The sequence below is a fragment of the Seriola dumerili genome, unplaced genomic scaffold, assembly GCF_002260705.1.
Source record: "Seriola dumerili isolate Sdu_G_001 unplaced genomic scaffold, Sdu_1.0 BDQW01001299.1, whole genome shotgun sequence".
Lineage (NCBI taxonomy): Eukaryota > Metazoa > Chordata > Actinopteri > Carangiformes > Carangidae > Seriola > Seriola dumerili.
In genome coordinates, this window is record NW_019175554.1 from 2,814,983 (window position 1) to 2,830,838 (window position 15,856).

Here is a 15,856-nt window from a genome sequence, read left to right on the forward strand (position 1 = left end):
TACTGTGTAAAATGTACCTTCCATACTTATGGTTCAATTCCAGGTTAATATTAGTTTTTTTTTAGCCGAGGTTCTGGAGCAAATAGTGGAAAAATCTGTCTCACAATGCCAAGGGATAATAACAGTGTTACAATGCCTTAAGTTTACCACGATTCCCCTCTATATGAGACATTTTTGGCTCAGCCGTCTTCATGAAATGCATATAAACGTCACACTAAAGGTTAATCCCATGGTATGTAAAATGAATGCCTATACATGAAAAAGTGACCTTAAAGACAAAATGGGAGCAGACTTCAGTGACAACTGTATGTAGAAAAAAATGGATTATGCAAGTGGTTCCCAGAACAGATAGAGTATAACTTTAATTATTTTACTTCCTGTAAATTAGTACAATGACGATATGCATAAGGCTGAGTAATTTGCTTGTAGGTTTCACGCTCCACTATCTTTATGTCTAATAACATAGCCTACAATAACACATACATTTTGTAATTCTGTTGAAACTCTAACAACAACTATGTACTCTAATGGGGCCCTTGAGGACAACATTGACGGTTTGCCTCTCTTATTTATTTATTTTTTTTTACTATTTTTATTTATTATGAATGTTTAGTGTGTTTGACTACTTTGTCGACTTATGTATCTTTACATGTTAGGTCCACCTTGTTCTAAGCCAAAGAAGATTACACATGGACACAGTAACGTATCAAATATCTTAAATCTGATTAGAGGAGGTCTGTAAGGCACTGACAAAGAAAGGTTTGGCAATGTAGATTAGGCACTGACCGCCCCCACATTAGCTGGTGGTGTGTTGATGAGATTGGGCCCTTGTGCTCCTGCAAGGTGGCAGAAACGTAGAGAAACCAAACTGCTCAAATGAGAAACCCTGTTTTGGTGTGGGTGCGACTTTGAGGGAAAATAGTAGACCTATTTACAGTGCATTCAGAAAGTAAAAAAATAATAATAATTTTCATCCTCATCAATCTACAGTCAATACCCTATAATGACAATGTAAAAACAGAATTTTCGAAATATTTGCAAATTTATTAAAAAGGAAAAACTTATATCATGTCTGACATATCACATTGACATACAGTAAGTATTCAGACCTTTTTTATTGACAGGTGTGCACCTTTCCAAATCAATCAGCTGAATTTACCACAAGTGGACTCCAATCAAAGTGTAGAAGCATCTAAAAGATGATAAAGAGAAATGGAAGCCACCTGTGTCACAGCAAATGGTCTGAATACTTATGTCAACGTGATATTTCAGTTTTTCCTTTTCAATAAATTTGTGAAAATCTCTAAAATTCTGTTTTCGCTTTATTATTCATTATGAGTCGTATGTGAGTGTAGATTGAGATACGCACAAGGCTGCAACATAACAATGTAAAAAAAACTGAAAGGGCCTGAGCACTGTCTGAATGCACTGTATATAACTTTTACAACAAACTGTTACTTTAAGAGAGGTGGGCTATAGTAATGCTATCCAATTCTCAAACAGCTCCAAATGTATCAAAAAGGCAATTTTTTTTAACAGACATTTTAAGTTGTCATAGTAGGAAAGCTGGTGTTACTAATAACACTGGCAGTGGCTCGGTTTTATTCAAGTGTCTCTGTAAGCCATGAAAGTGCAACAGCATGAATAATACTATGACAAAACTGTGACATATCAACATGTCATGACAGAACTGAACTGATCCCAAATGAAATTTTTGTTCAAAGATACTCAGTAGAAAAATAGATATATACATAGTAGATATGCTGGATATACATACATGGTAATGAAAATGAAAATGCTTGTTTTGTTGAACGAACAGTACAAATCCCAAATATTATTCAGTTGATTATCATTTAAGACAAAAACAAGCAGCACAACCAGTAATTCTTTGGCATATTGTGCTTGAAAAATGAGTAAACCGATTCATCAGTTATCAAAGAGGCTGCAGATGAATTATCTCTTGAATGCCTTATCAATTAATCCACCAGTCATTTCAGCTCTACCTGAAACTATGTTATGAATTAGAAAACTTTTTCACATCAAGGACGGCTAAACTGACAAAAAATTTGACCACGGACCCCTATTTTTTTAAGAATTTGCCCCAGGGTCCACCACATAAGATAAGATGTTTGCTTTTAGGTGTTTTATTACAGAAAGTGTGTGAGACCCACAACCAAATTAGTCATACATTCTGTCACTGTGCTACTCATGGGTGTAATTATAGTGAAAATTAATTATCCCCCTTTTTGCCGGGGACCCCAGGGATCCAGGGACCCCCAGGACCCCTGGGGGTACCTGAACCCTGCTTTGAGAACCACTGATCTATGTCACAATATGACAAGCCCTGGTCCATGGTCCAATCCCTGAATAAAATTTGAGTACGTAATTAGATTTATTGTGTGATTTATATATTTTACTTTGGTCTATTTGCATGCTTTATATCGACTGGGGTGAAGCACTTAGATACTTGATACAATAACAACCCTGATACTGTGATGTCTGTTATGAAGAGGATGGTGAATCCTCTGTGAGATTGTGTGTTAAATGCACCTACATTTGTACATGAACTGCTTTTATAATGACCTGCCAATGCATAAGCATGGCTGGCCTGTTCATAGGTTTGATTATTTGCACTTTTTCCGTCCTGTTTCACTGAAATATAAGAAACATCTCCTCAGATCAACTCTGCTACATGGTGTGGAGAGAGTCCTCGGGGGGAAAACACAGTAACTTCCTGAAATCTTAGTTGGGGCGTGATCCTGACACTCCTCTCCTGTTTATATTTTTTTTCCTCCAGGATCCTGATACGTGGCTGTTTGGGAAAGCCGCCGCGACCGACTGTTACTTGAGTGCTGCAGCTAGCGGATCTCTGCCCTCAGCAGCTGGGAGTGTGGAGAAACTCTAGCCTGCCTTCATCAAGCCGGCCTGGATGGCAGGGACACACTGGTGCAAAGACTGCCGAAACCACAAGGTATTTAAAAATAATAAAACGCCACATCCATGTAGTACTTTGATGGTTTTCCGAGCCTTAACGTTAGCATTAACTTAACTCAAACTGGTGCTAGTTTTAACGGTGCAATCGTCACTGTTTAAATCTGCAGTGATTGCGTGTGTGTCAAGCTAATCTGTCCGGCTAATGTTAGCCTGCTAACTTTTATTCACAGGCGTGAGAGTTAGCGAGTTCAGCATGTCTTTGTCAAAAGCTCGGTTTCCAGTGTAATGTCTGTTTACTGTGTTGTTTTGTCAGTTTTCGCACCGCGGTGTTTTGATTTTCTGTGTACTTTATGTCGCAACGCAACTGTTACGAGTTTACTGGCGCTGGCTCGGGTCGACTCTGCCCTGCTAACTCCCACACAGGAACATGAGCAGCAGTGTGTCTGGATGTTTCCAGCACTAATAATAAATATCTGTTGCATCCTTTCTGCTAAAGATGGGACAGAATAATCAGTGGCAGCGAGGTTAACGCCACTTTAACTTTTAACTTTTAACTATGCACGAGTAGCTGCCAAAAAGAAGCAGACACTTGATACCTCTGCTCCACTACAGTTCAGAGGCAGATGTTACTGTCGTACCTTTTACTTCACAACGTGTATCTGGCAGCATTTACTTACTTTATAGATTATGCATATACATTATATCAGTCACAGGATGAAACTTTTACTTTGATATTTAAGTACATTTTGCTGATAATACATCTGTACTGTGTATTGCTGTGTTGATCTTTCTACACCACTACCTGGCAAAATTTAACTTCAAACACAACTTCAGCATGGATCAGCAGCAATAATTTGCATCAGGTTTGAGTTTAAAAAGTAACTAATTACTTTGATTAGTTGATTTTAGCTTGATATTTTTAGAGTAACTTCCAGTTCCACAAAGGTTTTACCTTGTCCAGATTTGTGAATGTTTTACTTCCATAATATATATTGGAGCCATATTGGATATTGTCTTATCACAGATATATCAGTATTGGTTGATAACTAACCAGAAATATAACCACGATATGAGTTGCAGTCATTTAGAAACATTGTCTCCAGTTTGTTCAGCAGTTTGCAACAGTTTATTTTACAACTGTAAAATGTCCCAATCAGTACATACTCATAACTTTAATTTAAGGGATCCTTATTAGCATTATCCTGTGTTTATGTAGAATAAATCATTTCAAATAGTGATATCGGTATGAGACTGAAAAATGCATGCTTGGGCTATAATGTATGTTGAAATTGAATTGAATTTTGTTATTTAATGTGGAGCTGAAATAACTGATTGATTAATTATGTGTAACTTAACAGAACATTTATTTGCAAGGTGCAGGAGAGGCCTGTCTGAAAGTGTGCTCCTCTTACAGCATTACTGGTTGCAAGTGCTCTTCGGACCGTGGGACGGATGAAAGGTGGGCACTGCAGGAGGCCCAGCTGGGCTGTAGCTGCTCTGTTTATCCCAGTTACCCTGCTGATGCTGACCTCCAGAGGAGCATCAAGCAGCCAGAAGATGACACAAACAGCTATGGCTCATGCAACAGCCACAGCAGCAGGACCAGGCCCCAGCCTGACAGATGACCTCCCAGGCCTCCAGGCAGTAGCAGACCTCTTAGCCAGTGAACAGGCTCATGTTTGGTTCCTGTCCCTGGTGGGCTCTGTTGCTGTAGGCCTCAGCGGGATTTTCCCCCTACTCGTCATTCCCATTGAGGCTGGAGCAGCCCTCAAAACAGAAGGTAAGAGATGGCAATATGGAGTCTAAATATGCCTTAAATTGCTTGGTAAGGCACAATACTATACCATCACAATATTTCACTCATGACAATACTGACAACACAATATAGATTGTTATATGCAATATTTTGAAAGACAGTCATCACTGATACATCATGTTGTGTAAGAGAAAGGGCCTTTAAAGGAGCTATGTGTCAGTTTTGCTGTTGTTACATAGTCAAAGTTACCATTGACAGATGTTAACTTACCAGTCTTGACAAGAGGTTATTATACGCCCTCTAAGCAGCACTACTTCTTCAGGGCAGACTGGATGCTACAGTGACTGGGTATAGGAAAGTGACAAGATGGCCCTGTTGGGCTGGGGCTAGCTGGTTAGCATGCTAACTTCAGGAGTAGAAAAGAAGTGATAGAAAATAAACAAGAGTAAACAACAAAATAAGAGTTAACATTGGTGTTGCAAATGGTACAATTTAAATGTTAATCAACTAAAAGCTGACAAAATCCCAAAGTGCTGAAAGCAGAAGAGTTCAGAGTTCAAATTTCTGCAATGAAAGAAGGAAATATCTCTGCCTCATCAACCCATCAGAATGTATCACATTCCTGGTCCATACTTAATGCATTACAGGAACTGCAGACAGGACCATCCGTCTGTTCTGGCATCCACAAATTTCACACTTCTCAATACTATAAATAAAAACTCCAGCTCTTTAGTGGCTCTGTAGTAAATCTCAGCTCTCCACACCCCCTTAACAGGAGAGAACGACTTCAGTGGGTTCAGCAAGTAGTGCTGCCAGGTCTTTGTCAGCCAGTCCTCGGCCCAGCTGCACCTTCTTCATGGTTTACAATTTTAGATGGAGCACAGCTTTAAATGGGCACTTGTACTTCCTGGAAAAGAGAACGTCTTCAATGGTGACTTCATGAACTTCATTACAGGTTTCTCTGAGGAAAACATGAACATGCCTTAAAGTTTAAATGAAATTGAAGGCTTTGAAAGCAGTGTGCCCAGTAAGAGATGTAAATTTAGTGAAAACTTTTACTTAAAAACATTTTTTCTCACTTTACTTATAGTCCCCCAATTAAGAATACATAAGAGCCATATAAACATTTAATAAATGGTGTTTTTAACAGATTATAATGTAGTTATAAGAAGACATAAGGACACTTGAGTGTTTATTAATGTACAGTGTTTGTGGACAATTTTAACTTGTACTTTGAAGACATATTATTACAATGATCTTTTACTATGTGGTCATTCATTTTTATACAACAGCCTCCATTTGTGAACGCCCACAGCAGGAGTTATATCTGCTTATAAATACATTATAATGTGTAAATCATTTATTGAATGTATACATACTGCTTATAAATGTTAAATAGTGGGACTTAAAGTAAAGTGTTCTTTTTTTATCGGTTAGGCATTATTTTAGGCATAGTTTTCAGTTTGTCTTTTTGCCCGTACATATGTCTGTCTGTCTGTCCGTCTGTCTCATTCCCGTAAACGCAATATCTCAGTAACACTTTGAGGGAATTTCAGTATGATTCAGATTTGGCACAAACATTTACTTGGACTCAAGGATGAACTGATTAGAATTTGGTGGTCAATGGTCAAAAACACATTTCTGGACGTAGCTCACGGATTATTTGATTATGACACAATTTCCCTCAGATGTCAAATAGGATGAAACAATGAAGTGATGGCATTTTATATCAAAATGGTCATGGAGGTGTACAACCGCAAGGTGGTAATTCTAGTATAAAATGACAAAATCAGTAACAAGAGCCATGTGTTGTACTGAATAGAAAGCATTTCAGTTAAATGGTCCTCCAGTTCCACATCAAATGAAACTGAGAGCCATGAAGTACTGTGGGAAAAATGTAATTAAAAAAGGAAGTTTCTGTGTAACCTTTTTAAACAAGAGTAAGAGTCTCAAGCTGCACTCTCAGCTCTCTGAGGCTGCACTGAGGCGTAGAAGTACTTACTTGTAACATATGAATAACTCTGACAATGGTAGATTGATCATCTCACTCACATACTGAGCTTCAGCAACCAGGGATAAGTTACTTTAGGTCAGCCTGAGGCCTGTAGCCTCAAGTGGCCCCACCCACAGGAACGTGGCATTCCAGATGTATTTTTGGTTGTCAAGTGCAGTCCTGACCGGAGGCTAGTCATTACCAAGGAAACTCCTCAAAAATAAAAATAAAAATCTGTGGAATACATGAGTAATCACAGTGTATATTACTATCCCAAGATAGAACCACTTTTGTGCATTTATGTGCATGAAGTTTTATTTGTTAAGAAATTATAAATGAATCAAAAGAGGATGCGCCATTTATGAAAAAAAAAATTAAAAAAAGAGAGAGAGCTGTAAATATTTGCGTTGGTGATCTTAAGCCAAAATGAAAGATAACATGAAATTAATGAATAGTTCTTTATTAATCGGACTGTACAGTAATTGCTGCCTTGTTTCTTCACTCTTTCTTTGTGTTTCCTCAGCTGGATGCCAGAAGCTGAAGCAGCTCTTGAGCTTTGCTATTGGTGGTCTCCTTGGTGATGTATTTCTTCACCTCCTCCCTGAGGCATGGGCGCTCTCCGTCTCTTCAGGTTGGTCTCCTTTGCGCCAATGCCATCACCACCTTTGTATCTGAAGTATTTATTATTTCTTTGAACCATTCTTCCCTCTCAAATATACAAACAAATTGGGTAGTTCTACCAAAGTGGCTAATGATATGTTTGCTATAGAAATTTACTATTAATACTACATTGCCTTGCCCTCCAGCAATCTGCTTTCTCACCGACAACACAGACTCATGTAATGTCAATTTCGTAAACGTCACATAGGGACAGTATTTGGGGATTGATAAACCTTTAATTAATCAACCAAGTATTACATTGCATTCTTATTATGTATACTTTTTCTGTAACATTGTGAACAGGCAGTATTGTTAATGCAATGTTTCACGTTGTTGTAGTTATTAGAGACAGTGTTGTTTGTGACACTACCACTCATATACCTTAGTATTGGTATAATGCTCAGTTGTCACTCACTGTATTTGTTCACTCAGTCTTATGTGCAATCTGTCTGCTACCACCCCTTCCCCAGCTGGTAAACAAAACCACTACATGACCCAAGGCTTGTGGGTAATCGTTGGCCTATTGGCCTTCCTACTCCTAGAGAAGATGTTCCCAGACCAGGACAGCCACGAGGATCCTGCTTCAAACTCGGACCTGAATTTTAACTCTCCTGTAAGTATCTCAGTTGTAACAGTATGTTTTAGGAGAATATGCTCACTGCTGTCCATGGGACTCTCATTTCTCACAGACATGTCATTACAAGCCTTAACATATTTCTTTTTTCTTTCTTTTTTTTTTTTGGAGTGCTTAGTACAGACCCATTTCATGCTTGGTCTGCATATTTCTGCCTGTGGTATCAGTGTTTTGGTCACCGACCGTAGCATCAGATGACCGACTGTACAACCGCCATATCTGTGATCTCCTCTAAGAAGGAATGTGTTAAAAGGAACAGTTCAGCAATTTGGGAAATGCACTTATTGGCTTTCGTGTAAATAAAAAGATTGATGCCGCTTGTCAAGAAATAGTCCAGCACTTAACCCCTCATAAAACCACAATGTGTTGTTTTCATGCTTAGGATTTTGTACAGATTATTTGTTAAACGAGCAGCCGAAACCATATGAGACATTGTGTCTACTGTGCACTGGGTTGAAACAGTTGCTCATGTTGTTCATCATTTAATTAGTGTGTTAACTAGCATCAAAATGAGCTGCTTGCCCTAATAAGTGTTTAACACATCACTTCTTTGTAGACTGTGAACATGTGGTTGCAGTATGTTTGTAAAAGCAGCCTCATCCTCCCTCCTGTCTTTATAATGCCAGTGAGGGAGAAGATTGGAATCCACGGCTCAGCTCCTCTACTTGTGTCTATTTATAGTGCCGTGGTGAAGCAGCTGCTTTAGCCATTTCAGTGTCCACAGGAGAGCACTCAGCTTATAGACAGAGGCAACAATAGACAGGGACAGAGTGCGACAGTGTCTGTGAGAGTCAGAGAGGGAGGTTATGACCATTTCCTCTTAAAATACTCAGTGTTTCAGCTTTTGTTCCCAAAACATGCAAAGACTGTAACAAGCTAAACTACTTTTAATTTCAATATTGGTCAGTGTTTTTGATGGATGCGTCATATGTGCGGATATTTCAAATTCTTTATGTAAAATGTTATGTCATTGAACAAAACTAATAAGGTGTTTTGTATTTTGCTGTTGACAATTTAGCCCCAATCTGTTTTACAGCAGGAGGAGATTGATAGCCCTGAAAATTCATCACACTTTATTACTTCCTCATGCTTCAATCATAGACATGGAGCAAACATTTCCTTGCCACAGCCAGAAGACAGCAGGCTATTTTCCTTTCGCTTAATTTGACTATCAGTTTAAATTGCAACGTAGGTGGTTTCTGAATGAGGGAACAGGGAAGTTGGCTGTTCTCGGAAAACTGAGGCTATAGCCCGAGATGAATCTGTCTCCTCTTCTATATTTAAAAGATAAACATGTTGAACTTCATCTGTTATGTCTGAAAAATAAAGCAGAAGTACAAATGACTGCATATCACTGTGTGTAGGAAGTTATTAAAATAATCAGGACTTTTTTTAACAGATTTTCTGCTGCTGGTGGGTGAACCCCATGACACACAGCGGGAGCAACAATAAAATGCCTGTTTGTTGCACTTGACTTGCAATTTTTAGTAAGTCTATATGTAAGCAATATGTTCCCTTTGGGGAGACAAGTCTGTCCAAGTTAATGGTATATTGCTGATGGTAGACACTGGTGGTTAATAGGAACATAAAAATTATTAATGAAAAACTGTAAAACAAAGAAAAATTAAAAGCACAGAGTTCATTCTGACCTGGTTTTTTTCTCCACAGACACAGTCTAATTCAGTTTTCGGTGAAAAGGCAGTGGCATCACTCAGAAATGGGCACCATGCTGAGTCAAGGAAATCCTCCAAGCAACAGAGTCTGCCGGAAAGATCAGAGAAAATCAAGGTAATGCTGACAACCGAAACATTTCCCACTTACAAAAAAGACAAAAAAATAAAGAGAGACATGACTGGGGTTAAACTTTTGATATGAATATCTAATATAAGAGCTGCATTTTTTCAGTACTGAAAACTGAGTCATGTTGTTGTATATGTATCATAACCAGCACTGTGAAACCAAAAATATAAACTTAACACAACTTACTAGCTTTGAATAGTGCATCCAGGTCCTAACATAACAGCACTTTTATTACTTATGGTCTTTACACTGGACTTATTAAAAATGACTCGGTTATTTGTGACACCAGATTATTAGGACACGTAACTGTACATGTAAAAAGACGCAAGAAATTAAACTTGTCACTTGAGATCAACTAAAACAACTGCACAGTAGAATATACCCCTTGTCTCACTGTTCACAAAGACTAACCTGTTATTCTTGTGAGAAAGTGAGATTTGCACAAAAACCATAAAAACAATAATAAAAAAAAAACCCTATCCAAAAATACATATCAGAAAGAAGTCTCCTGGAATATCTGTCTGTTTTCTCCACCTGCGTGTCCTGTTCAGGATTGCAGGGATCTGATGCCTGTCCCAGCATATATTGTGCAAGAGGAGAGGTGGTGTACACGTCATAATTCACTAGTATGTCACAGGGATAAAAACAACAAAACTACAGCAGAAATTCATGGTACATCACGAGCAGCTGCTTTGTTAAAGTGTGTTTGTGTCTTTGTTTTCTTCCACTCGGCTCAGATCCCAAGTTTCCTCAGAGGAACAGATCATTTACAACCTTATTTTTCATGTGGTCAGTCTACAAAGCTTAAAGTAACTTTAGGTAACACACAAGACTTACTTAGTATTTAACATAACAAGCTACACAAGCTTACATTCTGTATATTTGAAGTACAACGTGTCAAATTCAACCAGCATTGTTTTGACTGATGAATAAATACATTCCTGTCGAGCATGGTTTCTTTCTTCTGAATAATGAAGGGTAATGTGAGTAAGAGCGGCATTATGTTTTGTGTGTCACAGACAAGTGGATATCTAAACCTACTGGCCAACTGCATTGACAACTTCACTCATGGACTGGCAGTAGCAGGGAGTTTCCTCATTAGCAAAAAGGTAAGACGCTGTGATAACCTCTACCTTCACCACTGAATGAGAGCACCCTCATTCTTTCACCCTGTGGCTACTTACGAAGTACAATGCATGTGGTATGTTGACTGTGAGGCTGCTTTAGAAATGTTTACATTTCTAATCACACTGGTTTAGCAAATTACCTGTCTGAGAACGTGATTACATTCACCCATAGTCCTCACCATGCATATTGATACAAGAGCTCCTGGTTTTCATAAACTATAATTGCAGGTGAAATAGCTCCCTTGGGTTGCAGACTAAATCAGAACGCAATTATGAGCTGACAATCACTGCTAATAAATATTGTGCACAAACTGACTCTAGGCTTGCTCATGTCAACATAAAGATATGTTGAACATAGAACTTCAAATTGCACTTGAAACTGGATGGAGAAGATGATGGATGATGGAGAAATGCAATCGTATAGTCTGATACAATATGTTTTCAGCTCTGTTGTTTTGGGGAACCCCATAGAAAATGACTAACAAGAAGGCAATGTCAGACTGAACAAAAGGCCCACTGAATGTGAATACTGTAGGTGTGAACACTTTAAAAGACTAAGTATTGAAGGAGCTATTTTTAAATTTTGCTATTGTTATAGCATTAGCAGCTGTTTACTTAACAGTCATGCCAAGAGCACCTGCCATTGTTGCATTTACAAGACGAGGTTACTATACATCCTCTGAGCAGCTTTACTGTTCAAGGCAGATTGGACGCTGCACAAACTCAAAGCTATCTAGATGAGAAGCTAGTTGGTTAGCATGCTAACTTCAGTAGAAGATAATAGCAGAATAAGAGTCAACAAAGCATTACTTTCCACCACTGGAGACAACTCTTGTCGGGTAAAGGAATGAAGTTTGATGCTGAACTTGCAACGTTTCTTCTAGACTGGTAAGTAAACAGCTGTTAATGCTAACGTTAGCTATGTGGCAATAGCAAAACTTACAAACACCTTTTTCCACCGGGCTTTGTCCTGGTAGTTCCTATGGCCAGTGCGACTATGGCGAGAGCTAAGGGACTTCAGAGGGTTCACAACTGACATTCAGTTGGCATTATGTCTACTACATCAGTAAGTAACAAAACCTGCCTACTAATTAATACAACTAGGTGTTTTGTTCTGCCTTTCTCATAGCACTGCGATCAAGTTCGGTTTCACAGGGTTGTTTCCTGCTTTGGACAGTAGCTAGTCTGATAGCAGTCGCCATGTTGCTAATGTTACTACTAGCAGCCAGAAACAAATATTTCAATGTCCATTTGATAATCGAAATAAATGACACATTTCCTGGCGGTGGCCTTTCTAAAATGAGCATGGGTGAAATTAACTATATTCTTCTTTGCACAAGCGGTGGCTACATTAATACCACTTGGAAATGCTGGGGGGGGGGGGGGTAAGTGTCTATTGGCACTTTAATGAAAGCAAAGGACAAAAATATATCTGCGGAGTTTGGACATATAACAGCTCCCTTGTGAGTACAGTGTTTGGCAGTGTACACTGGCAGAGCAGTAGACCTGTTTTATCACCATACCCACTGTCTTAAAAGAGGCATTCATTACAGGATACTACAAACTTTTTCAGTGTGAAACCTGCTCTTGTTGTATTTTGTTACAGGCTTGTCCAAAAAGGTACACATCAATATGCAGTGACACGATTTTTGTATTGCTTCAGTAGTTTACGGTATATTTGTAGCTGTGGGACTGAGAGAGTCCAGCTGGAGAGACATAAGGCTAGCAGCATGAACTATGGATCAGTGTGCCAGAGAGGAAGTTAACTAGATGTCTCAAACATACACATACAAGACATCTCACCAGTGTTTTCTGTTCACGTTCATGCACATTTATCACAATGTGATTTTGCCACAATGAAGTACTGTATGAAAATGATCTGTGCCAACAGAGTGTTGATTAAACATGAATAAATTAGGGTTTTGAAGTTTTTAATTCTGAACGGCCGATCAACATACTTTGAATAGATTATTAGTAAAATAGCACTTAAGGTTGTCAATGTAATGTCAAATTTCTAATTTCCTCTCTGGAATCAGTGAAGTCTGGGATCAGTGAATATGGTCATTATGTCGAATTGCCTTGCTCAATAACACTCATCATTTTGAAGAATTTTTTTTTTTGTTTGTTTTTTTTACTTGCTGATTTAATGACTGAAATTTTGATTGAATGAGCTTTTGAGGTTTTTCCCTCCTCCTGCTTCTTGGACAAAAGGTTATTTTATTATTTCATCAGGCTTCATTATGCACTTGTTTTTAACTTCATTTGAATTTAACAGATTTTCAAATATTTGTATCTGTACACATTGCTCCTTTTATTATAATGAAGCCTGGCTTTGGTGTCATGAACATTTTTAACTTTTTTAACATTTTTTTTTTTAAATGTCTTCTTCAAGAAAGAGTTTAGAAAATAATTTGGAAAGAAGTCATGAAGCTACAGTTGACACAGTAGGGTGCCCAAACTTTTGCACGTCACAATTTTTTTTCTTTGTTTTAAGTTCATGATATAAAGACGCCGCATTTGAAGAAAGGCTTGATTTGTTTGCTGCAGGTGTTGTATTTACTTATCTCCACTTGAAAATCAACAATGTAATTTGCCCTTGAGTGCCAAAGCATTTGCATACAGCTGCACATTATGCCTCAAGATTGTCTAACTATAACCGGTTTGAGCTTCGAGTTGGCTGACAAAACCTGCTGAAATTCAAAAGCCTTGCACTTACATGTGATGTGCACATAACTATGCCCCTAACTCACTTCTGATTTGCATTATTGATAGGTCTTATTATGCTCTTCATATAAGACTATTTAATCTTTTAAACTCTGCTCTTTAAGTTTTTACTTTGTCTTTGTCTACATTTTCCATGATTGCACTATGTATTGGAAGCTGAACAGATAAAGCTAAGCACTCAGCTTAGGTGCTCCCAAGCCCCTAGTAACATTCTCCCTTTGATACTACAGATCACATTTCTTTACCAAGTAAGACAAAGCAGTGTTAATGAGACTTTTCTTGCAGGTTGGCTTCCTCACCACCTTTGCTATCCTGCTCCATGAAATCCCACATGAGGTGAGATTATAGAATTCTTGGTTAAATTATATAATATAATTTCTAAACTTCAGGTCAAGGTTTAACCTCAAGGTTTCATGTTTACATGGCTAAAAGTATGTAGGAAGAATTAGATTGCTGTGGTGTTTAGGCATTGCTATGATGAGAGAAATACCTTCATCTGCAGGTGGGAGACTTTGCCATTCTGCTGAGGGCCGGGTTTGACCGATGGAGTGCTGCTCGCATGCAGCTGTCTACAGCGCTGGTCGGCATCCTGGGAGCTTGTTTTGCTCTGTGCACTCAGTCACCAAAAGGCACAGGTAAGACATTACGACCAGTATACATAGAATCAAACACATTATCGTTAACTTGAGAGTTGCCAGAATCAGCTTTAAGTTTTTTTTTGTACCATTTCTAGAAAATGCCACTGCCTGGATATTGCCTTTCACTTCTGGAGGCTTTCTCTACATTGCCCTGGTGAATGTGGTGCCTGACCTGCTAGAGGAGTCCAGTTTAAGGTATGTTAGATGTTTTCAGATACTCAAGCTCTTAAAGGTGCCCTGTGGATTTTGTTTTTGTTTGTTTTCAGAAAGTTATGTTTGCATTTAGTCTCTATTGTTTACATCCATGTTTACTAGCTTGCAGTCTTCTTCTCCACTGATTTTTTTGGTGCATAGCTACGTTAGTCAGCATTGCAAAAGCGTGAAACCAGCAGTAGGATTTGACACATGTACATGGTGACTATGTAAAAAGGCTTTTTACTGTAGAGCAAAAGTTGATATATCATGCAAAGTGCATGAGTTCTATGGTGTGAAAATGGGCAGATGGCGTATTTCTTTAATGTCCTGGAATTGCTAACCTTTTTTTATTTCATTGCTTGTTTGTTTTCTTTCTCTAGGCACTCCCTACTGCAGATCCTGCTCATTTTCTGTGGCGTGGCGGTCATGGCTCTGCTCTCTGCCATTGTTGACTGAACATGGAGGCCTTACCAAAAACTAAAACTCAGCACTGGAGAGAAATCCTGTCCTCCACCATCCCTCATATCTGGTACCTCCCATTCTTGGAAACATCCTCTTTACTAAGAAATTACATCGTTACATTGATATCATCATCATCCCCACCATCATCATCGTGTTACACTAAAACAAATGTCTGACAGAAGAACGGAACTTTATGGATGGATGACTGAAAGGATGACCTTCTCGATCTGCTGACAGGACGTTTGTGAGGACATGTCAAAATGTGCCAGACTTAAACATCAAGGGAATTCAGAGGGTTTGTATGGATATCAGTTACCAAATTGTTTTATATTGTTGATCAGACAATCATGTTGATTTGCACATACATTTACACAGGTACATCTGATGTACCTGCTCAACAGAACAGGTGTTATTGGACCTTTTCAAGGACCTCCTCCTTTAAAATGCATTGAACCCTAAATTGTTTAAACATTATATGTGTTTGTTACTGTTGTGCATCTTCTGTTTCCAATGTAGCTGCTGCATATTTATTGAAAAAAAACAAGCAACCCAGTCTTACCAGACGTGCGCCACAACCACCACTCCATATTCTTGTCTAGTTAAGAAATAAGTGCCAAGAAGTGAAGATGGTCTGTTACACTATTGTCGACTCTACACCAAAGTATGCTTTTTCTGGTCGTATTGCCCTCACACACTACAGTCTGCACCTTTTTTAAAGCACAGGTTAGTGCTTACATAAACCTCTGCTTGAATAAATAATTGTGATAATGTTATAAATTCTTGTTACCAAGAACTTTGTGAGTCATGGGACAGATAACAGCTCTTGACCATGCAGGATTATTCGTATTATTATGTTGTTCACTTCTGAAAGTAAAAGTTTCCACTCCTGAAGAAATAAACTGTAAATTTCTCTATAATCTCTATTTAAAAAAA

General features: G+C 38.4%; 1 protein-coding gene across 1 annotated transcript; it reads left to right on the forward strand.

The window, feature by feature from the left end:
• Positions 1 to 2,790: 2,790 nt before the first annotated feature.
• On the forward strand, positions 2,791 to 15,840 carry slc39a13 (solute carrier family 39 member 13). Its single transcript, XM_022767926.1, has 10 exons — positions 2,791 to 2,971; positions 4,349 to 4,714; positions 7,207 to 7,314; positions 7,814 to 7,956; positions 9,646 to 9,765; positions 10,797 to 10,886; positions 13,914 to 13,964; positions 14,131 to 14,263; positions 14,362 to 14,461; positions 14,842 to 15,840. The coding sequence occupies exons 2-10, from the start codon at positions 4,387 to 4,389 to the stop codon at positions 14,915 to 14,917; spliced, it is 1,149 nt and encodes a 382-aa protein (XP_022623647.1). The 5' UTR covers positions 2,791 to 2,971; positions 4,349 to 4,386; the 3' UTR covers positions 14,918 to 15,840.
• Positions 15,841 to 15,856: the final 16 nt, after the last annotated feature.